Source organism: Panthera uncia, chromosome D2 (assembly GCF_023721935.1).
Source record: "Panthera uncia isolate 11264 chromosome D2, Puncia_PCG_1.0, whole genome shotgun sequence".
NCBI lineage: Eukaryota > Metazoa > Chordata > Mammalia > Carnivora > Felidae > Panthera > Panthera uncia.
In genome coordinates, this window is record NC_064818.1 from 57,440,218 (window position 1) to 57,464,463 (window position 24,246).

Sequence of the window (24,246 nt, forward strand, 5' to 3'; positions counted from 1 at the left end):
GTTCGAGCCCTGCATAGGGCTCTGCACTGATAGCGCGGAGCCTGCTTGGCATTCTCTCTCTCCTTCTCTCTTTGCCCCTCCCCCACTCACACTGTCTCTGTCTCTCTCAGAATAAATAAATAAACTTAAAAATTTTTTTTTAATTTTATAAAAAGTAATTATCTAAAATTTTATGTTATCTGCATGGTAACTTTGTAACAAAAAAATATGATTATTGTGTGTGAAGTGAGAAGTGAGAGAAACATAAGGAGTTTATTCTGGGATTTAAGATAACATCTCAAAGAATGATGAGAACCTAGATATTCCAGTGTAGCCTTTTTTTTCATTTTTTTCATATAGCTGGCATTTTTGAGTCCCAGGTGCTGGAGAGAACAGCAATGAGAAAATGTACATTTCTGATCCCCTGAGAGCCACATTCTAGTACTGTAGAGGAGACAGACAGTAAATGTGTATGTGGTGTGCATATTTAGAGATCTATTATGTCACGTGGTAAGTGCTATGAAGAAGTAGTAGGCCAGAGTAGATACAGAGAAGTGTCAAGATGGGAAAGTTTGCTTTTTTAAATGTATGTGTAAGATAGTTGATAATGAGTGCCTTACTGATAAGGTGACATCTGAATAAAGATCTGAGAAGAAGGTGCTGGAATGAGTCACGCCACTGTGTGGGAAAAGGGCATTCTAGGCAGAGAGGATAAGTGGTGCGGATCATGAGGCAGGAGTGTTACTTCCAGCAGTGAGGAGCTTCCTACTTGGACCCCGGTAAAAAAAAAATTTTTTAAACAGTCCTAATTAAATCAAAATTTGCCTCCCCGTGGTTTTTATATAGTGGTACTAATTATCTTTTCAAGAGCTCTCCAGAATACGTTTCATCTAACAGTCCTTCGTTCATTTTAAAATAGCTATCATGACCCTCATCTCTCCCCAACACTAAACTCTCTCCAGTCACCAAATTTCTAGTCTCTTTACTGATCATCTTTCTGAATGACCTTTAGCTCCTAAAATGTGTCCCCATAAATGCACATATGCTCCAGATAAGGTCGTTTTTTTTTTTTTAAATGTTTATTTTTGAAATAGAGATAGACAGAGTGCGGGTGGGGGAGGGGCAGAGAGAGACAGAAGACCCAGAATCTGAAGCAGGCTCCAGGCTCTGAGCTGTCAGTACAGAGCCCAATGTGGGGCTCGATCTCACGAACCGTGAGATCATGACCTGAGCTGAAGTCAGACACTTTGCTCCCAGATAAGGTCTTTCTTAACAGCAGTCTCCAGTGAGACTCTTTCCCATCTACCCACCGACATATTTTTGTTTTATGCTATATTTATACTTTACATATATTTTATATTATATATACGTAAATATGTATAAATATAATATATATGTTTTTATATTTTTTTATTTTTTTTTTTTATTTTTTTTTTTTAAAAATTTTTTTTTTTCAACGTTTTTTATTTATTTTTGGGACAGAGAGAGACAGAGCATGAATGGGGGAGGGGCAGAGAGAGAGGGAGACACAGAATCGGAAACAGGCTCCAGGCTCCGAGCCATCAGCCCAGAGCCTGACGCGGGGCTCGAACTCACGGACCGCGAGATCGTGACCTGGCTGAAGTCGGACGCTTAACCGACTGCGCCACCCAGGCGCCCCTATATTTTATTTTATACTATTTTGTACTATAGTTAAAAATTTCATTTGCAGTCATGCCAGAGCTTTGTTATTCTCTAGTTATGTAACATATCTTTTCTTAAACTTACAAGTAAAATTTTGCATTTATCTGTGTTTATTTTTATCTTGTTGATGTGGGTCCTCATATCCTTTTTTTAAATGTTTATATGAGAGAGAGAGAGAGGGGGGGGGGGGGAGAGAGCATGAATGGGAGAGGGGCAGAGAGAGAGGATCACAAGCAGGCTCCGCACTACCAGCGCAGATCCCAATGTGGGGCTCGAACTCATGACCCATGAGATCACAACCTGAGCTGAAATCAAGAGTCCGATGTTCAACTGACAGAGCCACCCCGGTGCCCTCCTCATTATAGCCTCTAAAAACCCTGATGATAACGTTAAAGCATATCTTCATGTAAGCAGTTTTTATACTCTTCGTATTTATTATTTGAAAACTGTAACAATCATTCATTAATTACTTTTTCTGTGTAAAACACTGTCTCATCTCTCTTTTTCAATTCCAAGTCCATTTTTCATGATGGATGGAGCATACCAACTTAAAACTATTTTTTCTTTTTTAGAAAGTGTGTCAGAATTTATTTTAATGCTACGGTTCTAGCATTTTTTTTTTAATCTTTTTGCCCAAAGAATACGAAAACACTAACTCAAAAGGATATGTACATTCTTACGTTTATTGCAGCATTATTTATAATAGCCGAATTACGGAAGCAGCCCAAGCGTCCATCAATAGATGAGTGGGTAAAGATGTACATGCAGCACACACATACACACACAACGGAATATTATTCAGCCATAAAAAAGAATGAAATCTATGGTACTAACAGTTTGTCAATTTAATTGTTAAAGGATAATTAAAATGTTCGCATTTTCCTGATTTTATCCTAAGTGTGTAAAACTAGAAAGACACTTGACTACTTTTTAAAAGCGTTTTCAAAGGGATTCACGCTTAATTTTGAAAAGTTCAAGTAAAATTAAGATTTTTTTTTTAAAGGCTTGTTATTATTTAAAAGGCATTAGCCTCCCCAATTTCCAGGGACTGCTACATTTTAGTGTTTTCTAGATTGTTCTCTGTGTGTACATAGATTGCTGTATGATAGTATCAACAGAATGTGTTCCGCCTTATGATTTTTTTATTGCAGATAACAAATTATTTTCACATCAGTATAGGTATGTTGTCATCCTTTTCAAGGGCTTTATAGTATTCTGTTGTAGTGTTATGCTGATTTATTTAACCCAGTCTCAATTGATAGACATTAGATTGTTATATACACCTCTTTACACATTTATTGAATTATCTCCTAGTATTGTGTTGCCCACCTTAGAATTCATTACCCCCCGAAAAAGGTTGTTATCTAAAACTTGTCCTGTTTCCAAACATGCCTTTGAGGGGTGCTGCCCACTAGTGGCAAAATATAACACAAACATGATAACCGACTTTTTGACTCAGGTTGATTTTGAAAATGGCAGAAACACACAAATGACACAAATACTAACATACAGTAACACAGGTATGCCTGATTGAAACCAGTGTTTGAGTTATTCTCCCTTATGTGTTTAAATTTACTGTAATCATAATCTATGGCTACAAAACAAAAGGGAAAGAGGAATGTTTTCCCCTACAAAACCACTTTAAAATTACTTTCAGGGGTACGTGGGTGGTTCAGTTGGTTAAGCATCCAACTCTTGATTTTGGCTCAGGTCATCATCTCTGGTTCGGGAGCTTGAGTCTCCGATCAGGCTCTGCCCTGACAGCGTGGAGCCTGCTTGGGATTCTCTCTCCCTCTCCCCCTCTGCTCCTCCCCTTCTTGCATGTTCTCACACTCGCTCTCTCTCTCTCTTAAAATAAATAAACATTAAAAAGATAAAATCACTTTCAATATGTCACATGATTCTTTAAAAATTTTTGAAACTTGAGATTTTATTCCCAAAAAATGGTCTTGTAAAGTTAAATTTTATGCCTCTGCATATAAATTCTGTATGTAAAAAGGCTAACTAGATCAAAGTATAAAAACAATAACCTTGCTTAAATATTACCAAATTCCTTTTTAAATTTTACCAAATTATACTTACACTAAGCATACTACCTTTTTCCTAGTACCCTGTGAATACTGGGTATTATCAATATTCTTGATCTTTAACAATCTCAAAGTCAAGCTTCTCTTGACAAGCTAACGAACGATAGCTTGTCATTTCTCTTTGCATTTCTTTGATTACTAATGATATTGAACATCTTTTAAAAAGTATATTGGTATATTAATTTACATTTTCAAATACTTTTCAAATACTTTTCAAATACTTTTGCTAGTTTATGATCTGATTAGATCAACTATCAATCAGCCTTTTCCTTGATGATTAAACAATCAGCATGTTTGAATTGAAGGGGCCCTGATTTTAGAATCAGACCTGGATTTAAATTCCAGCTCCTCATGTATTACTTTGGGTAAAGTATTTTAATTTCTCTGAGCCTGTCTGCTTATATGTAATGATGTATGACCACTTCATAAAACTATTGTAAAGTATTCAAATGAAATGCACATAAAATACCACATTAAAGGAAATGCACATAAAACACTTTTATGTATGCATGGCAAATAGTAAATGCTCGTTTTCTTCTTTCTTAATACTTTTATCTACTTTGGCAGATGATGTCGGTTCATACAGACTGTATTGTGTCTGTACAGATTTTAAGCACATTGATGGAAATAACAATTAGAAATGGTGAGTATGTAAATTTACTGATTAGCATTGTGAATTATTGGTTGCTATGTACGCAGTCTTTCATATCGCTAAACATGTAGATTATTCAGAAATATAGAATAAAAAAATTTTTTTGATCTAAAATCTTTAATAATGAAATGAAACTCCAATCAAAAATGAGTATCTGCATTTTTCTAGTTGCACTGAGAAAAAGGGTATAAGATCTTGAGGTGGCAACCCTTACCTAATACTTACCTACCAACTCATGGGTTACTGTCCTGGGTAAGTGAAAATAGCAAGTTTGTTTATTTATTTAGCCATTTACTTTAACTGGCTTATTGGCAAACAAGTATTGTGCTGATTATGCACTGAGGAGACTGAAAATATCCGCTACAGAAATGTGACCATTGCTTTCTCACCTTTGAGATCCCTCATAATGAAATAAGCATTATGATTTATGTGTTTCATTTGTTTTGAGGATTGGGACTATATGGGCACTGAAGATGATAAAATCTTTCTGTATTAGCAGTAGTTGATATTTTACCATTGTTATTTTCAGATTTTTCAAAATGTGTTACTTCCTCCTGAGTTACACCCATTTATTCATCATCACTCTCAGATACTTTCATAAATGTCATTTCCTTCACATTTACTTAAACACCTATAATTCCTATATGAACATTCTAAATAACTATATTGCTTACATATCATTACCAGATGTCATTTCTGTAAAATCATGGTAATAATCCATGTTTCACATGCTGACTGTGCATCTGTGAACCTGGAATTTGGGATAAAATATTTTTTTCTATTAACTAGATACCTTCAGTGATTCACCAGTTTGGCCCTGGATCCCATCATTATCTGATATAGCAGCTGTGTTTTTCAATATGGGAATTGATTTTAGGTCTTTGTTTCCTCTGGAGAATCTTCAGCCAGACTTTAATGAAGACAATCTAGTGTAAGTTTTCTTTTCATAATTAACTTCAAAAACATTCTTTTAAACAATTTGTAATACACTAACAGTTAATATTCATTTGATAGATTCAGTACCCATCCTTGACTTTTTTAAATCTCTCAAAGTTGAAATGGATCTTAAGTTAGACACATTTTTAATCTAAAAGTCATCATCATGGGGGTACCTTGGGTGGCTCAATCGATTAAGCATCTGAGTCTTGATCTCAGGTCAGGTCTTGATCTCAGGGTTGTCATTTCAAGCCCTGCATTGGGCTGCATGCTAGGCTTGGAGCCTACTTAAAAAAAAAAGGCAGGGGGCATCGTGTTTAACAAAGAAGAAATAGAAACATTTAAAATCTTTAATTTTTTTTTTTTAAATAACACTGCCCATTGTTATTTGACATTATTCTGTTGGAGGTACTGAGTAAAGCAACTAGGTAAGAGAAAAAAATAAGAGATACAAAAACTGCAAATGAGTTGAAGGTTTCATTATTTGCAGAAGTATGTTAATGTATGCAAAGAAGCCTAACACTCAGCTAAAAAGCTATAACAAATTAAAAAAAAAAAAGAGAAATTGGTATGGGGCTCCTGGCTGACCCAGTCAGTGGAGCATGTGACTCTTGATCTCAGGGTTGTGAGTTCAAGCCCCACATTAGGCATGGAGCCTACTTTAAAAAAGAGAGAAATTGTTATGGATGCCAGGGTACAAAGTTAATAAAGAGAAATTAGTAACCTTCAGATAGATGAACTGTACCTAGTTTAAAAGATAAACTGGCTGGCTTAGTCAGTAGAGCATGTGATTTTGATCTCAGGGTCGTGAGTTCGAGCCCCACATTGAGGGTAGAGATTACATTTAAAAATGTTTTAATAAAATCTTTTAAAAAGAGATAAACCAGACTTCATTTACAATAATAAGAAAAATATATGAAGTACCTAGGAATAAACTTAAATAGAAGAGAGTGTGTGTGTGTGTGTAAAAACATTACTAAGAGACAAAATAAAAGACCTAAATAAATGAAAGAGCATACCATGCTTTCAGATAGGAAAACTCAAAGCATTGTAATATAAATATGTGAGAGCACCTAAAGTTGAGCCATTAACTTAATGAAATTCGAATAAGAAATGCCAGTCAGATATTTTGTAGGGAGGGGGAGAGTTGAGACTATACAAGTGATTCTAAAGTCATATGGAAAAAAATAATATGCTGAAAATCTTTGAGAAAGAAGAGTTAGGAGGCAGGATCGGCCTTAGCAGATATAAGTATGGGACAAGTACAAGGTTCAAAGCTGTCAGTGGAATGAAATAAGTCCAAAATAGAACCAAGTACGTATAGATACTATGTAAATGCTAAAGGTGATATTTCCACAAATGAGGAAAGAGTAGGCTTATTGAGTATCTGGTATTATCCAGTATTTGGAAAAATGAGTAGCCATCTAGAAAAAATTTTTGCATCCATACCTCAAACTAATAGAGCAAAGATTTAAATGTATGCAATGAAACCATAAAAGTAATAGAAGAAACAAGATTTTTATAACCCTAGAAAAGATGGTTTTATGTATGAACTAACACTCAAAAGGCATAAAAAAGGAAAATTAACTTATTTGACCACATTAAAAACAGATTACCATGACAGTGTTCACTATACACAAAGTCAAAAGAAAAACTTCAAAAAGGAGTGGGAAAGAGATACATATTCAGATGAATTTTCCATGTTCGTATATGTATGAATGAAACAACTCTGGTTACAGACAAAGGTTTAGTTTCAAATTAAGAAAAACAGAAAATAGACGTAGAAAAATGGACAAAGGAATAAACTGATCACAGGAATAAAAATGGTTCTTAAGCATGATAATATACTCATCTTAACTTCTAAGAGAAAGGTAAATTCTTGTTACTTGGTATATCTAAAGCCAAACTCTTATCTCTCCAGTTCCCTTTCTACTCCATACATGTTCCTTTATTGCTCCGATGCAATCTGTATCTAAAAATATATTGGATAGCACATTTTCAGATAAGACTATATTCCAGCACTTAATTTTTTTTTAATTTTTTTTTTTTTTTTTACATTTATTTGTTTTTGAGAGACAGACAGAGACGGTGAATGAGCAGGGGAGGGGGAGACAGAAAGGGAGACACAGAATCCGAAGCAGGCTTCAGGCTCTGAGCTGTTAGCACAGAGCCCGATGCAGGACTCGAACCCACAAACCGTGAGATCATGACCTGAGCCGAAGTCAGACGCTTAACCAACTGAGCCACCTAGGTGCCCCTCCATCAGTTTAAATAGGGAAAATAATGCTTTCCCAGCCTATCTAAAAAACCCAACCATTTCCCCCAGATATTACTAAGATAGTCAAACTACCTATATTTAAAAAGTTAAAATACCAATGATTTTATTAATTAACATTTAATGAATTCAATCATGTGTGGTAATTTTGTATGTTGTATGCAACAGATTTGAATTTTTCTTCACTGTTGCAAGCAGGTACTATAGTGGAAATAGTGAAATAAAGATATAAATGCATTAAGACATAACACATGCAAATGATACTTAGTAAAGTAGTTTATTTATTGGTTACTTATCAGTTGAAAAGTTGACCTCAGTGAGGTTTGGTGACTCCAGCAGGGAGGTGGTGGCTGTAGTCACTGTTGCTGTATAGTGATAGGCATTGATGAGGACAGGAAAGCAGGAGGGAGCTGGTGAAGGAATGAGCGAAATGTGATGAAATGCCTGTGTAGGCAACACAAGTACAAGACTGAATCCTGTTGAGATACGACTGCAGCTCTTCTCACTAAGACTCACATGCAGCCTAACCATTTTTGCTGGTAGGCATGAAATGTTTGAAGGTGCTTAAATATTCAGATAGGGAGACTAAGATACTAAAAGATAGATAGTAGAACAGTTCTTTTCTTTCTTTTTTTTCTTTTTAATTTTTTTTTATGTAATACTATGTTTTGCCACATTATTATTTTTTAATTAATTTATTTATTTTGATGGGGGTGGGAGGGAGAAGCCCAAGAAGGCTCTGCACCGACAGTGCCCCAGTGCAGGGCTCAAACTCACGAACTGCGAGATGGTGACCTGAGCCAATATCAAGAGTCAGATGCTTAACCGACTGAGCCATCCAGGCTCCCTGAACAGTTCTTTTCTTGACCGTTATTCTGTTAGATGTACAGACTTAAAATATGAGTCATAACTCTTTCTTTTCTACATTCCATCAGCTCTCACATCCCTGTGTTCTTCCTCTGCTCATCTCACAGCTGTTCCTTCTTTTTTTGTTCCCAGGGTCAGTCTGATTCAGATCCTCTTTTCATGCCCACTCTGGTAATAAAAAAAAAAAAAAAAAATCTCCTTTTCCCCAGGGGCTTTCTACCCCCAAGATATTCTTTTCAATGTTGGAGGATTCCTTTTATGAAAGTATAGCCTTAAACTTCTATCTCCCCTATTCTCAAACCTTTACATCTTGTATTTAAGACTACAGTTTGATTCTGACCTATTTTCTATTTTGCTCTCCCTTTTGTTCTAACCAAATTGATTTGTTCGCTCTTCCTTCATATTAGTCATTGTGGCATTGGCTTTTCCTCCTGCTGGTCTCTCCCCTCCATCATCAGTGTCTGCTCACCAAAATATTACCTGTCTCACTTATTGAAGCACTGTCGGAAAGAGCAAGACAGTATGGAGACAGATTAAATAAATCATGATACGTTTATAATCAACACAAGTACTAATAGTTATATATTGCTTACTATGTGCCAGGTGCAGTTCTGAGGGCATAACATATAGTACTTCATTTCATAGTCACTACAGCTATTAGATAGTATTTTCACTCCCATTTTACAGGCAAGTCAGGCACAGAGAGGTTAAGTAAGTAATTTTCCTGAGGTTAACTAGCTAAGAAAGCACACAGGACTACCAAGCAGAGACTAAGAGATAAGAAAGCTTTTCACTTATAGTTATGGAAGTATCTGTAAGATATATTAGGTGAAAGTGCACAACAGAGTATATAGTATATGCTACCATTTATATTAAAGGGGGCCATATATTCATATTTATTTGTGTATACATAAAATGCCCATGGAAGGAAGGGTTAAAACTAGTAGTGATTGTGGGGAGGGAAATGGGTGGCAGAAGGTCTAGACTGAAAGGGTGGTTCTGCACAGCGTACCATACCTTCATACCTTTTGAGGTTTTTTAACCATATGAAGATATTTATTCAAAAAAGTAAACAAGGGGGTCGCCTGGGTAGCTCAGTTGGTTAAGCATCTGACTTCAGCTCAGGTCACGATCTCATGGTTCATGGATTCGAACACCGCGTGAGCCGTGCTGACAGCTCAGAGCCTACCTACAGCCTGCTTCGGATTCTGTGTCTGACTTTCTCTCTGCCCCTCCCTCCCCCCCCCGCCAAAATAAGTAAACATATAAAAATTTTTTCTTAAAAAGTAAAATAACTTTAGAAAGCCAAATTCATGTGTCTCCTCCTCCATGAACCTTCACCGATTACCTCAACCGGAATTGGGGTGCTTAAAATTGTTTCTTTATATTTGCTCTCTATTCATGAGGTCTTTAAATATTATGAGTTCTTCGTAGCCAGAGCTACCTTCTACATAGTTCTCTGACACCAAGAGCAGTGAGGATACTGCCTTATAAAAAAGCAGCTTTTCAAGGAAAAACTAATGCATAAAGATGGAAATCAGACTGGTGTTTACTGAAATGGGAGATAGTAAAGTTACTTGGATCTGGCATGAAGGGACTTTTGTGGGTAATGGAAAAATGTTCTACTTCTTGATTCTGTTGGTGGTTATGCTACTATATACATTGATCACAACTTAAAATGGATATGTTCCTTTTATTGTTTATAAGTTATGCCTAAACAAAACTTAGTTTTTGTTGTTCAGTATTTCTTAAAATAATTATTTTGTGCCCAATTTCACATTGTTTTATTCACTTTTCAATAGTTCTGAAACACAGATGACATTGGGAGGGAAAGGAAGTGAAGATTCATCTTGTAAGCCAATTTTTTCAACTCTTCCTGAAACCAACATTTTAAATGTGGTTAAGGTAGGGAAAAACTCTTTTTAATGTCTTTAGCACAAAACTGGAACTATTTAGTTTTGTGGTTAGTTGTTTTAAAACAAAATCACTAGTGTTTTACCAGGTGATTTCCAATCTCTGGAATTTCTTAGCAGTAATCTTTGTAGTAAACATTGTTTTTGCTGTTTTTATTTTTGTTTTAGTATTAGGAGTGAAAGGGAACTTTAGCTCAAAGTTACAGAATTAATGTATTTCTAGGAATACCTTTACCAAGAAGCTTTTAGAAACCAGTATTTTTTAGAAACAATTTTTTTTAGAGTTAGGATGTATGAAAATAAAAGTTACTACTTACCATATGACTTTGTGATTAAGAATTAATAATAGGGTCACCTGGGAGGCTCAGTCAGTTGAGTGCATGACTTTTGATTTCGGCTCAGGTCCTGATACCAGGGTCCTGGGACTGGGTCCCAAGGCAGATTCCTTACTGAGCATGGAGCCTGCTTAGGATGCTCCCTCGCTAGCCCTCACTTGCACGCTCTCTCCCTCTCTCTCCCTCTCCCCCTCTCTCCCTCTCCCCCTCTCTCCCTCTCTCCCTCTCTCCCCCTCTCTCCCCCTCTCCCCTCCTCCTCTCCCCTTTCCACCTCCCTCTGCCCCTTTCCCCACTCAGACATGCACATGTGCATGTATGCCCACTGGCTCTGCTTGCTCCTGCTCACTTGCGCTCTCTCTCTCTCTCTCTCTGTCTTTCTCTCTCTCTCTCTCTCTCTCTCTCTCTCTCTGAAAACAAAAAGCAAAAAATGAATAACAGTGTTAAATCTTTTTAGTGGCTGAATCAAAGCAGTGATACTGAGCCATTTAAAAAAAATCTGAATAATGAAAATTAGAGAAGAAAATACTTATGTCCTAATTTAACTATTAACATGCATGTTTCTTTTTGCCTTCTTTTTTCTAGACATCTGGATGTTTTGTTTTCTATAACTTCTCTTTTGTATTTTTTGTCAGAAAGTTTTCAAATTTAAACTCTTCAAGTAAAATATATCTCCTTACGTTGTTTTGTCTCTACACTTCTGTCACAGTTTCTAGGCTTGTGTACATCTATACATCCAGAAGGTTACCAGGATCGTGAGATAATGTTGCTTATTTTAATGTTGTTTAAAATGAGTTTGGAAAAACAGCTGAAACAGATTCCTCTAGTGGACTTTCAGAGCCTCCTGATAAATCTGATGAAAAACATTAGAGATTGGAACACAAAGGTAACTGTACTTAAAGCCTTTCTATTGGTTTTAGCGTTGGTTTTTTTGTCTGCATCACAATTTGACTTTCATAGTGCATACAGAATTAATAGTTTCTAAACTCAATTAAAATCTTTGGCAGATGAAAAATAAACTGAGGAAGGGGTCTTCTTTGCTGGAACTGTATTTAAATTTATGATAATTGAATCTTCTCTAAAACTGAAGCCGTACATTCAAAAAAAAGTATTTATTGGGGATTTACTGTGGTTCAGCAGTAACGTAGGTATAGCTGTGAAAAACCTAAAGCCCTTGCCTTCATGGCAGTTTTATGCTTGTGAGAGGGTTAGGTAATAAAGTAAATGTAGATTATAATATCATGTCAAGTTGTAATAAAGGCTACAAATTAAAATAAGGCAGGACATGGGTATAGAGAATAGCAAGGCTGGGAGGCTCTGCTATTTCAGGTAGGGCAGTCAGGGAAGGCCTTTCTGAAGTGACCTTCAAGGAGAGCCCTACATGAAATGATGAAGCAAAGTCACACATATAATAAAAATTTTAGTTACACATCTGTAGCCACATTGAGGGTAAACATGTATAATTTTTGATAGGTTTTTAAAAACTAGATTTTTCAGTCTTTTTTGGTGGAAAATTTCAAACGTGCAAAAGTAGAGAGATGAGTATGATAAACCCCTAAGTACCTATCACGCAGTTTGAACAATTAACAAGATATAATCAACCTTGTCTCATCTGTTACCCTCATCCCATACTTCACTCCCCCACTCAGAGATTATTTTGAAGCAATTTTGTTAGACTTTAAATACTGTGAAATAGTTGAGGATCCCTAAAATGCAAGAAAGCACACAGGTCAGAAACGTGTGATCTTCTGCAACTCTCATTATACACCTTTAAGAAGATGGTATTTGTATTTAGATCAGTTTAGATTTAGATTTGTAATTCTTCCAGAGGACTGTTTAGATACAGGTAGAGGTATAGCACAAAACCTGAAAGCCAAGTGAAATTCTGCTAAATGTATCTGTTCAGTCCTAGAGTTTAAAATAAAACTAAATCCGTGTACTGTGTGTGTTTTATCAGGTTCTAGACTCCATGCTATTTCTGAAAACGAGTGCTCTTTTTGTCATAATGCTTCCATTAAGGCAGTAAAGGATGTGGATGGTCTGTTAGAAGTTGGTTCCACTGACCTGTTTGAAAAATCTTGCTTATTCTTTGTTTTCAGGTGCCTGAACTCTGTCTGGCCATAAATGAACTGTCTAGTCATCCCCACAACCTTCTGTGGTTGGTACAGCTGGTCCCTAACTGGACATCTCGTGGAAGGTATTGAAAATTGAGAATTAAGCATGAAGAAAAACGTATGTTTATATTAATGAAATGCTTTTGGGTTCTTTATTCCCTTTCATCATTCCTTTGAATGTTAGATCAGTCTTTTATTTCATATTCAACTGTGGGAAAGGGCATTGACAGCCTGACTCTAATACTTAAAATGTTTTATGTATTATGTATTTTATTTATCATAAAATAAAATATTTTATGATATTCTTGAATTTTTAAGTAGGCTTCACGCCCAGTGTGGGGCTTGAACTCACCACCCTGAGATTAAGAGTCACATGCTCTACCAATGGAGCCAGACAGGCAGTCCATAGTATACTTTTTTAAATTTTAGCTTGTAACAATACAGATACAGATGGCACATATGAAAATGAATGAACTGGATTTTTTCTTTTTTTTCTTTTTTTTGCTTTAGTAAAAATAAATTCGGGCAATAAAATAGGTTTTCTCTCAGTAAATCAGCATGGTCAAAGGTAAAGGCTCTTAATGATTTGCCTGAGTGTCACACAGTTCTAACTTTATGTACAAATATTTTACGTGAAAATGTTACTGTTCTATTGAAGTTTATACATTCTTGTACTGCCTTCTCTTGAAACATTAGCTATGTTTCCAATTAGAAGAACAACTTTTGGCTCATTGCTTCTCAAGCAGTGTTGATTAAAATGCATTTTAAATACTTTTAAATTCTAATTCCAGGCAACTGAGACAGTGCCTCAGCCTAGTGATTATTTCAAAGCTTTTGGATGAGAAACATGAAGATATCCCTAATGCCAATAATCTTCAGGTATAAATAATATTTCTGCTTTCTTTTTACAAATGGGAAAGATAGTGGGCTAGGTGTAGGAAAAATTGATGTTTCTTAGGTCAAAAGTTCTAGGGGTTAGATCTCAAGTCTCAGGCATAACACTCTTTATGTAATCTTTAGAATGGTCCCTCCTAATGAGATCCATTACATGGAGATGATACCATACCCAACACCATATAGAATGGTTGTGGACAATTAGATGAATTAATGTGTGGACACTCCTGGGAAAGTCATAGTGTGCTATATAAATAGGACTATTTAGTTCACCTTATCAAGATTAGCAGTTTTATCACAGGATTAGAAGTTGCAGAATCACTGTACATGAATTGCATCTTGTACCTGTTTTAATACTAGTCTTTAAGTTGTAGAGCTTAAACATGGTTGTTCTCAAGTACTTGTTCAGTACTGAATATATCATATATATGTGAGTGGGTTTAAACATGTCCACTGGAAGCTCCACTGAGAGGCCCTGAAAGCTTTTTACAAACATTAATAGCACTAAGAGGGCTACAGGGCCTACACATAGTTGGAATTTTAAAAGTCAATGTATAATCTGATCTAGATGTGTTCTTGTGTGAACTGCAATTCAGTATAAGATACTCTATTCTCTACAGGTCTTCGGGATGAAAAAATGAATTAGATAGAGACTCTGCCCTTGAAAACATAATCTACATTGAAACAAAATAAACCAGCCGTTGTGGTTCATTGTAGTAAGAACAATGATAGAAGTATGCACAGGATGCAGAGGGACACAGAGATTGAAAGGGATAGTAGAGTTCTGGTCGATTTGATTCCAGATATATGGGGACCATTTCTGAGCCACCAGCCAAATAGCTCTCAATCCTTTCAGTGATACCTACTTCCATCAAAAGAGAATTCTTTTCAGAATTCAGTGACTTCTCTTCACAGCGAGATTCAGCTTTGCTGACTTTCAAATAATTTCACAGAGAAAGCATTCCCTTTTGCCTCTGTTGTAATGCCATTTAGTCTCCTCCTCCAGCTTTTATCCTCCATTACAAGTATGGAACCTTTTAATTTAAAATCCCTTTTAAGCAATTGAGGACTTTTAAGTAAAGGAGAATCGTTATCGCTGGACTATAAAGAAAGCTAAAGGGGCAAAATTAGAGAAGTCCAGATGAACAGAGGATCACTGACAAAAAAGTAGACTGGGAAAGAGCAGTTGCATTGCTTCATATTGTTCAGTTTCTCTTCTTTCTGTTAATAGATATCAGTCCTACATCGCTACCTTGTGCAAATGAAACCGTCGGATTTGTTGAAGAAAATGGTCCTGAAGAAAAGGGCTGAACAACCAAATGGCACTATTGATGATAGCCTTCATTTGGAGCTTGAAAAGCAGGTATCCAGGGCTAGGTCATTTCAAAAAAATACATATGAGCATGACTGATGCCAACTTTTTAACTACAGACTGATTTAGAGACTCAGATACATTCTAGCAAACACAGTTATAAAGTAAATGATATTTTTTTACTTCTTGCTGTCATGAAACTCCACTATTCTTGAGAGTTGAGAATTGAAGTTATAGGATGGTTTTTGGTAATTTAATACTGGGAGTATTTTTTGTAGTCCTTTACTAGGGCAGTTAGGAGATGGTAAAAGGAACACACTTGACTTAGGAGTCAGGAAGCTTAGGCTAAATGGTTGGCATTTCCCTACATACCAGCTCAGTTAACTTTAGCAAATTCTTAATCCTTCCTGGGCAACTCTCCTAACTTGTAAACTGGGATGACATCTATGCTAGCAAATTCATGAGTGTTTGTTTTATTTATTTCTCTAACAGGCATATTATCTGACCTACATTCTTCTTCATTTAGTTGGTGAAGTTAGTTGTTCTCATTCTTTCTCTTCTGGACAACGGGTAGGTAGTTTTTAGTGCTATTTTGTTTTCAATAAGTGTCACTATTGATGGAATGAATGAATGTTCTTTACATAGGAGAAAACTTGGTAAAAGTTAACTTGGAGTTTGCTCTAGAAATCCCAGTGTACGCTGAAAAGAGGGAAGTAATAGTAGCTTTGCAACCATATCATTGACAAGAATTTTTTTCAGTACGTGCTAGTTCTGTTTATTGGAGTGTAATTTAACCATCATAACTTGACAACAATGTAATACATTAATAAGATAATCAAGCTCACCAAATGGGCCAGCTCTAAGCTGGTTTCTTCCAGTCTCTTTTCCCGCTACACTTTCTTTTTCTTTAGAAATAATAGTTGCCTTCAGAATTAAACTGATAGTAAGTCAGGCTACTTTAGATACACATTTCTTAATTATCCCCCTGCGTTAAACTTTTCATCTTGAATTATTCTGTTCTTCCAAAACTACCATAATCCGTACTTCTGGAGAAAGTTCTTGTTTAAGTCCTCATGTTTCTCTAGGTATTCCTAGAGAATACTCTAGGTATTCCAACCTGTCTTATATTTGTTTACTTTTTTTAATGTTTATTGTTTTATTTTTGGGAGAGGGAGAGAGAGCGCATGCGAGTGGGGGAAGTGCAGAGATTGGGAGAGACTCTGAAGTGGGCTCCAGGCTGACAGCAGAGAGCCCAAGGTGGGACTCAAACTGCAAAAGTCAGATATTTAACCAACTGAGCTATGCAGGTCCCCCTTCCAGGCATTGTGAAAAGGACACGAGACTGGTTGATGTGGGGTTTTCTTGGTTTTTGTTGTTTGTTTGTTTTGTTTTTTGTTAAGTAGACACAATGTTGCATTAGTTTCAGGTGTATGATGCAGTGATTCGACAGATTTATGTATTACGCTGTGCTCACCACAAGTGTAGCTACCATCTGTCACCATATAGCGCCATTACGGTACCGTTAAGTATATTCCCTATGCTGCGCCTTTTATCCCCATGACTTATTCATTCCGTAACTTGAAACCTGTATCTCCCCCTCCCCTTCAACCATTTTGCCCATCTTCTCACCCCTCCTACCTCTGGCAACCATCAGTTTGTTCACTGTATTTATAGGTCTGTTTCTGCTTTTTTTATCCATTTGTTAGGTTTTTCAGGTTTCATGTATAAGTGAAGTCATACAGCATTTGTCTTTCTCTGTATGATTTATTTCAGTTAGCATAATACCCTCCAGGGCCATCCATTTGTCTCAGATGGCAACAACTCATTCTTTTTGTGGCTGAGTACTATTCCATTGTGTGTATATATCACATTTTCTTTATTCATCTGTCGCTGGACACTTGGGTTGCTTCCATTCTTGGCTCTTGTAAATGATGCTGCAATAAACATAGGGGTTCATTTTTTTTCTCACATTAGTGTTTTTGGGGGTGCCTGAGTGGCTTAGTCATTAAGTGTCGAACTCTTGATTTCAGCTCAGGTCATGATTTCGTGCTGGGCATGGAGCCTACTTAGGATTCATTCTCTCTCTCTCTCTCTCTCTCTCTCTCTCTGTCTCTGTCTCTCTCTGTCTCTCTCTCTCTCTCTCTCCCTCCCTCCTTCTCCCCTTCTCCTGCTTGTGCACCCACTCTCTCTCTCTCTCTCTCTCTCTCTCTCTCTCAAAACAAACAAACAAACAAAAACAAAAAAAAACCGACAACAAATTAGTGTTTTTGTTTTCTTTGGTAAACACCCAGTAATGGAATAACTAAATCATATGGTATTTCTATTTAATTTTTTGAGAAACCTCCGTACTGTTTTCCGCAGTGGCCACACCATTTCATATTCTTGCCAATGTGAGGGTTCCTTTTCCCCACATCCTCACCAACACTTGTTTTTTCTTGTCTTGATTCTAGCCGTTCTTGACAGGTGTAAAGTGATATCACATTGTGGTTTTGATTTGCATTTCTTTGGTAATTAATGATACTCAGCATTTTTTCATGTACCTATTTGCTGTATGTCGTCTTTGGAAAAATGCCTTTTTAGGTATTCAGCACATTTTTAATTGGATTATTTCTCAGTGTTTTTATATTTTGAATACTAACCCCTTATCAGATATATCCTTTGCAAATATCTTCTTCGAGTCAGTAGATTGCCTTTTCATGTTGTTCATGGTTTCCTTCTTTGTGCAGTGATTGGTTCATGTATTTTTATAAACATTATTGTACATAGAATTATGTTTGCTCTCCTGGTTGGAATCTATTGTCATGTATCTATATTGTTCTTACATGGTCTTCACATTTTTTTAAATTATTTTTTTCTGATTAGAAGCAGTGATTATTATTAAAAAATTCAACTGTTTTAAAACTATGTAAGGTAAAAAGTGAAAGACTCCTATAATCCAGTGCCCTCCTATAAATTCCTCCATAATTTGTGCATATACTTAACAAAAAATGGAGTCATACTGTTCATATTTGCAACTTACTTTTTTTTGCCTTAAGATATTAGCACTTCTGTCTGATAACGGTAGTACTTCAAAAGCTTTTTGATGAACATTATACTCTTTGTGATTATACCAGTACTAACGTGAACATGCTTATTTATAGATCTCTACCAACCTATATAAGCATTTCTATAGGATAAATTACTAGAATTAGAATTTCTAGATCAAAGGTTGTAAATTTTTCAAATTTTAATTATTATAAGATAGTGGTTATTATATTTCCCTTCCAAAAGTGTCCATTTACATTCTCACCTTAGTATATTCAACTTTAGTGTATATATGACAATGACTCTTTTGGCCTATACACTTCTAAAACTTAAGACACTTAATTTTTCAAAAAAGTACTTTTAAAGCTTGTATTGTTCATAGAGAAAAAGTAAGTTAGCTGTTATTTGAATATTCAGTTACAGAACGTGTTAGAAAAAAAGGACTCTAAATTTCTGAGCATTATTACTTCATAGTCTGAGCTCTAGCATTAATTTTTCATTAGTGTAGCTTAATATACAGCAAAACAACTTCCATTTTTGTGTATATTTTTATGTCAACTTGGAGTAAACCTTGACAGTCTTACTGTTGTGGCAGTTACTATTTTCACTGATACGACTGCTATTAAGTTGGATGGTTAACATCAAAAGTCACTAACTAGTTAATGACAGATTTTTAAATGGTTTTTGTTCTAATGGCATAATCTCTTTGTTAATTTACAATGCTTCAGACTTGTTTTCATTCCTCATGCTTGTCTTGCACAGAAACACTTCGTGCATCTCTGTGGGGCTTTGGAAAAGCATGTTAAGTGTGACATTAGGGAAGATGCAAGACTGTTTTATAGAACTAAGGTAAGTGTGTTTTTCAAAGAATTGTTAGGTTTTGTTGTTGAACCTTGATTATGTTAATATTTAAGGAAAAGAAACATATAAGCCTCTCTTTAAAAAAAAAGTACACAGGGGCGCCTGGGTGGCGCAGTCGGTTAAGCGTCCGACTTCAGCCAGGTCACGATCTCGAGGTCCGTGAGTTCGAGCCCCGCATCAGGCTCTGGGCTGATGGCTCGGAGCCTGGAGCCTGTTTCTGATTCTGTGTCTCCCTCTCTCTCTCTGCCCCTCCCCCGTTCATGCTCTGTCTCTCTCTGTCCCAAAAATAAATAAAAAACGTTGAAAAAAAAAATTAAAAAAAAAAAGTACACATAAGATGGGAAATATGACTTTCTCTTTTAATAACAGAAGTCAGTAGAAGCTTCTACTAAGTACTTCTAACTAGATTAAAAATGAAAGGAAGGGCGCCTGCCTGGCTCAGTCCATAGAGCAATGCAACTCTTAATCTCGGGGTCGTGAGTTTGAGCCCCACAATGAGTGTTAAGGTTACTTTTTTTTTTTTTTAAGTTTGTTTTTGAGAGAGAGAAAGCAGGGGAGGGGCAGGGAGAAAGAAAAAGAGGATCCCAAGCAAAACCCAACAAGGGGCTCAAACTCATGAATGGCAATATCATGACCTGAGCCAAAATCAAGAGGCAGATGCTTAACTGACTGGGCTACGCAGGTGCCCCAAGTGTAGAGATTACTTCAAAAAATAAAAGGAAAAGGAAAAAAAATCTGGAAACAAATACATTTTTCATTTTACTATACTCTCTATTCTAAAGCTCCTGACAGCTAAGGAGAAAATTCTTCAGTTCTAATGAAATTTATTAGCTTTTGTCCTATTGTACAAATTAAGACTTTTATGCTTAAGTGAGTTTCAAGGGTTAAAAGCATTGTTTAAATAAATATATAAGTTTTAAAAGTGGTTATAAAGTTTTGTGATGGTTGAAAACTTTTGTTCATAGAGAAGAAATAGGTTAGCTGTTATTCTTTGAATGCTCCATTAGAGGATATATTAAAAAGGATTCTTCAGATTTCTCAGTTCTACATCACCCAGTCTGAGCTCTAGGATGGAAAAGGTTCAGTAAGCTTGGTAATAAACTTTTTTCTTAAAAATTTAGTATATTCAAAGACACTAGAAAAGCAGAATATGATAATGGAGTTAGGAAAGCAACTTTAGTATTAATAAAATGATTTGACGTTTTTTTCCGAAACAAAAATAAGTAATACTTTTTTTAAAGCTTTTTCTTCTAAGGATTTTTTTTTATTCCAAATCACCTTTTAGCATTTGTAATGTAAAGCTGTGGTTGTTTTTTTTTTTTTTTCCACTGTGTTTAGATAAATCATTAAATGTGAAGTTTCAGCTTTGTAACTTTATATCTTACATTAATTAGCTGTAAAGTTTAACCATTTCAACAATGCCTGTTTGGATTCGGTATGTGTATTTATCTTAGTAGATTTAAGTTAAATACAAAGATGAGCAGCTAATGAAGTCGTATCAGATTGCAGATTTTCAGAAATATGTAGGGGATAGCTCTTTGCCTTAGAGTGGAAACCATAGTTTCAGAGAAGCACATGCTTTTGAACATTGACTCGAGTTACTGGCCTGTAGAACTTGGTGGTAGTGGCTGTTGCTGACAGATATGCTGAAAGAGAAAAGAGGACCACCCAAGTTTTCTGTTTCTTAAAGCCAAGGGTCAGGATAGACTGGTGCCAGGGCTTCTCTTACTTAAGAGTGGAGAGAGCACAGAGATGTATGGAAATTGCTTCAGAGGATGGTTCTGCTGAGAAGTTGCCTCTTCACAGCCCATAGTAGAAAAGGTGATTGTTTTGGAGAAACTGAATCTGCCGAACTCTAAAGGGGAAGCGGGGGGAAACAGACCTTAAAGCAGCTATAAAATTCCTGACTTGTTGAAAACATTTTTCTCAAGCAATTATGTTTAAGAGCTTATTGAGTATCTCTAGAGTGGTTGAAAAGTTTGACTTTCAGACAGTCTTACTAAACCTTCAAATGCAGGAATATACTTGGTACTTAAAGAGGATTCATAGCGACGCCTGGGTGGCTCAGTTGGTTAAGTATCCGACTTCAGCTCAGCTCAGGTCATGATCTCATGATTTGTCAGTTCGAGCCTCACATCAGGCTGTCTACTATCAACACAGAACCTGCTTCAGATCCTCACTGCCCCTCCCCCACTGGGGCATGCTCGAACGCACTCGCGTGTGCTCTCTCTCTCTCTCTCTCTGTCTCTCAAAAATGAATAAACATTTAAAAAATAATAATAGGGGTGCCTGGGTGGCTCAGTCAGTTACCTCGACGTGGGTCCAAGCCCCGCATTGGGCTCTTGCTGACAGCTTGGAGCCTGGAACCTGCTTCGTATTCGGTGTTTCCCTCTCTCTCTCTCTTCCCCTCCCCCACTCGTCCTCTTTCTCTCTCAAAAATGAATAAACATGAAAAAAATGTTAAAAAAAAATAATAATAATAAAGAAGATTCATAGTACTTTGCAGATACCTAGAGAGACGTAACAGTGAATCTTGGATGTTCCAATATGTGGAAAGGAGCAAATGACAACCATTTTTGTGGCCTCAAGTCTTTCAAATAGAAGTTGGAAAGGCAGGGAACAGCCAAAGTCTTCGGGCCTATAACAAAGCCCACACTTCAGCTTCTCTATGTGGGTGTTCAAAAGCCAGCATGTTGAAAATATAAGTGTCTTGAAGGCAGGGAATATGTTTTTCTCTGGATGATCTTTGGTAACTAATGGGAGAATAGAGTCTTAAGCATTCAGTAATTTAGATTATGGTGATCAAGAAAAGTCTTATTATTAATCACTATGATTTGAAAGCCAGAAGATGAGTAGTTTATTTTCTCTTTCTTGACAAAATTAAGTTGAATTGTTGGGTGTGGGCCTGTCATAACTATCAGATAATTTGTATAAAACATTAAATTGATTTTAGTTAAGAATGTTTTGATCTGATCCCTTTTCCCCTTTTTGATGTTTTAAGGTAAAAGACCTGGTTGCCAGGATACATGGAAAATGGCAGGAAATAATCCAGAACTGTCGGCCTACTCAGGTGTCATTTTATTAAACAATTTTATTTTATTCTTAGTAGTTTTGCTAAATGGCATTTCTTCATACTGTTCGTAAAAAATATGACCGAGCACTTGCTTCTTGGTATCTTAAGATAAACTGAAAACTCCCATATAGTAGTGTGTATATGTTTTTTAGTTTTTGTTTGCTTTATATTAATTTATTTCCAGAGACTATTGAGCCCACTTTAAAATGTTACATTGCATCAAAAGGGGGTTATGTCTTCAGGAGCGTTTTTCTTTACAGTTTTATTGAGATAAAATTCACGTATCATACATTTCACTCATTTAAAAGTGGTCTTTAGTATATGTACTGAGCGGTGTAACCATCACTACCAAATTTTTAATATACTTTAAAACATTTTTGTTACTCTAGAAAGAAATCCCAGAACCCATTAGCAGTCACTGCCCATTCCCCAACCACCTGAATTTCTATTACCAACTCTTCCCAAGCCTTAAGACAACCACTGCTCTTTCTGTCTGTATAGATTTGCCTATTCTTCACATCTCATGGATGTGAAATGATATACTGGGTGGTCTTTTATGACTGGCTTCTTTCACAACATGTTAGGCGAATCCAGCTACCACATATGTCCCTTCTATTGCCAAATAATATTCCATTGTATGGATGTATCTCATTTGATTTATCCACTTTTTAGATGAACATTTGAGTTGTTTCCACTTCCTGGCTATTCTGAATAATACTTCCATGAATAACTTTACACAGGTTTTTGTGAACATGTTTTCAAATGAAAAGATTTGGGGTGTATACCTGGAAGTGCAATTGCTGAGTCATATGGTAATTCTGTGTTAAATGCTCTGAGGAATTGCCAGACTGTTTTCCGAAGTGCACCCTTTTACGTTGCTACCAGAATGCATGAGGTTTCTAAGTTCTCCACTTTGCGCTGGCACTTGTTATTATCTGTTGTTTTTTATTATAGCCATAGTAAGGTGTTAAACAGTGGAATCTCCTTGTGGTTTTGATTCACATTTCGTATGCTTGTTGTCCATTCATGTAGCTTCCTTGGAGAAATGTCTGTTGAAATCCTTTGCTTGTTTTTTAATTGGGTTTTTATCTTTTTATTATTGAATTGTAAGAATTCTCCATCTGTTTTTGGGGCACCTGGGTGGTTCACTTGGTTAAGCATCCAACTCTTGATTTCGGCTCAGGTCATGATCTCATAGTTCATGAGTTTGAATTGTTCATCGGGCTCTGCACTGATGGTGCAGAGCCTGCTTGGGATCCTCTCTCTCTGCCCCTCTCCCCAGCTCATTCTCTCTTTCTCAAAATAAATAAATAAACTTAAAAAAAATTGGGGGTGCCTGGGTGGCTCAGTTGGTTAAGCTTCCGACTCTCAGTTTCAGCTTAGGTCATGATCTCACAGTTTTGTGAGTCCGAGCTCTGCATCGGGCTCTGCGCTGACAGTGCAGAGCCTGCTTGGGATTTTCTCTCACTCTTCCTCTCTCTCTGCCCCTCCCCTGCTCACGCTGTCTCTGTCTCCCTCAAAAATAAATAGACTTAAAAATTCAAAAAAAAAAGAAAAAGAATTCTCCATTTGTTCCAAAGACAAATCCCTTGTTAAGTATATAATTTGCAAATATAGTCACCAGTTCTGTGTGTTGTCTTTTCATTGCCTTGATGGTATCACTTGTTAGAACAAAAGTTTTTTAACTGTGATGAGGTCCAGTTTTATTATTTTTCCTTTGTTACTTAGGCTTATAGTGTCATATCTAAGGGGACTTTGCTTAAGAGGGGCATAAGCACCTGGTATTAAACTTGCCATACTATAAATTTGCCTTTTACATACAAACTAACTGATACGTTGTTGTCTAAAATGATGCTTCTCGGAGCACCTGGGTGGCTCAATTGGTTGAACATCCAACTCTTGATTTCAGCTCCAGTCATGATCTCATGGTTCGAGGAATCAAGCCCCACTAGGAGCTCTGCGCTGATAGCACAGAGCCTGCTTAAGATTTTCTCTCTCCCTCCATCTCTCTTTGCCCCTGACCTACTTGTGCGCACGTGCTTTCTCCCTCTCTCAAAATAAACATTTTTTTAATGTGTTAAAAATAAATAAAAATGTGATTTCTCAAATTCTAATATGCACAGGCATCAACTTACTGAAATGCAGATTTTGACTTGATAGGTGTGGAGTGGGACCTGAGAGATGCTGCGTTTCTCACAGGTTCTCAGATAGATGGCAGTGCTTCTGGTCCAGGGACCATAATTT

At 36.4% G+C, this 24,246-nt stretch overlaps 1 protein-coding gene across 2 annotated transcripts in view; it reads left to right on the forward strand.

Moving 5' to 3' along the window:
- The window catches only part of SLF2 (SMC5-SMC6 complex localization factor 2), a 45,441-nt gene that overhangs the window by 17,341 nt on the left and 3,854 nt on the right, over positions 1 to 24,246 (forward strand). For both annotated transcript variants that reach the window (XM_049646471.1, XM_049646470.1), the window contains exons 10-19: positions 4,317 to 4,392; positions 5,191 to 5,332; positions 10,282 to 10,384; positions 11,434 to 11,610; positions 12,824 to 12,921; positions 13,630 to 13,717; positions 14,964 to 15,095; positions 15,537 to 15,614; positions 18,831 to 18,917; positions 21,931 to 21,999. In XM_049646471.1, coding sequence (XP_049502428.1) covers positions 4,317 to 4,392; positions 5,191 to 5,332; positions 10,282 to 10,384; positions 11,434 to 11,610; positions 12,824 to 12,921; positions 13,630 to 13,717; positions 14,964 to 15,095; positions 15,537 to 15,614; positions 18,831 to 18,917; positions 21,931 to 21,999 — 1,050 coding nt within the window. The remainder of the gene's footprint in view (positions 1 to 4,316; positions 4,393 to 5,190; positions 5,333 to 10,281; positions 10,385 to 11,433; positions 11,611 to 12,823; positions 12,922 to 13,629; positions 13,718 to 14,963; positions 15,096 to 15,536; positions 15,615 to 18,830; positions 18,918 to 21,930; positions 22,000 to 24,246) is intronic.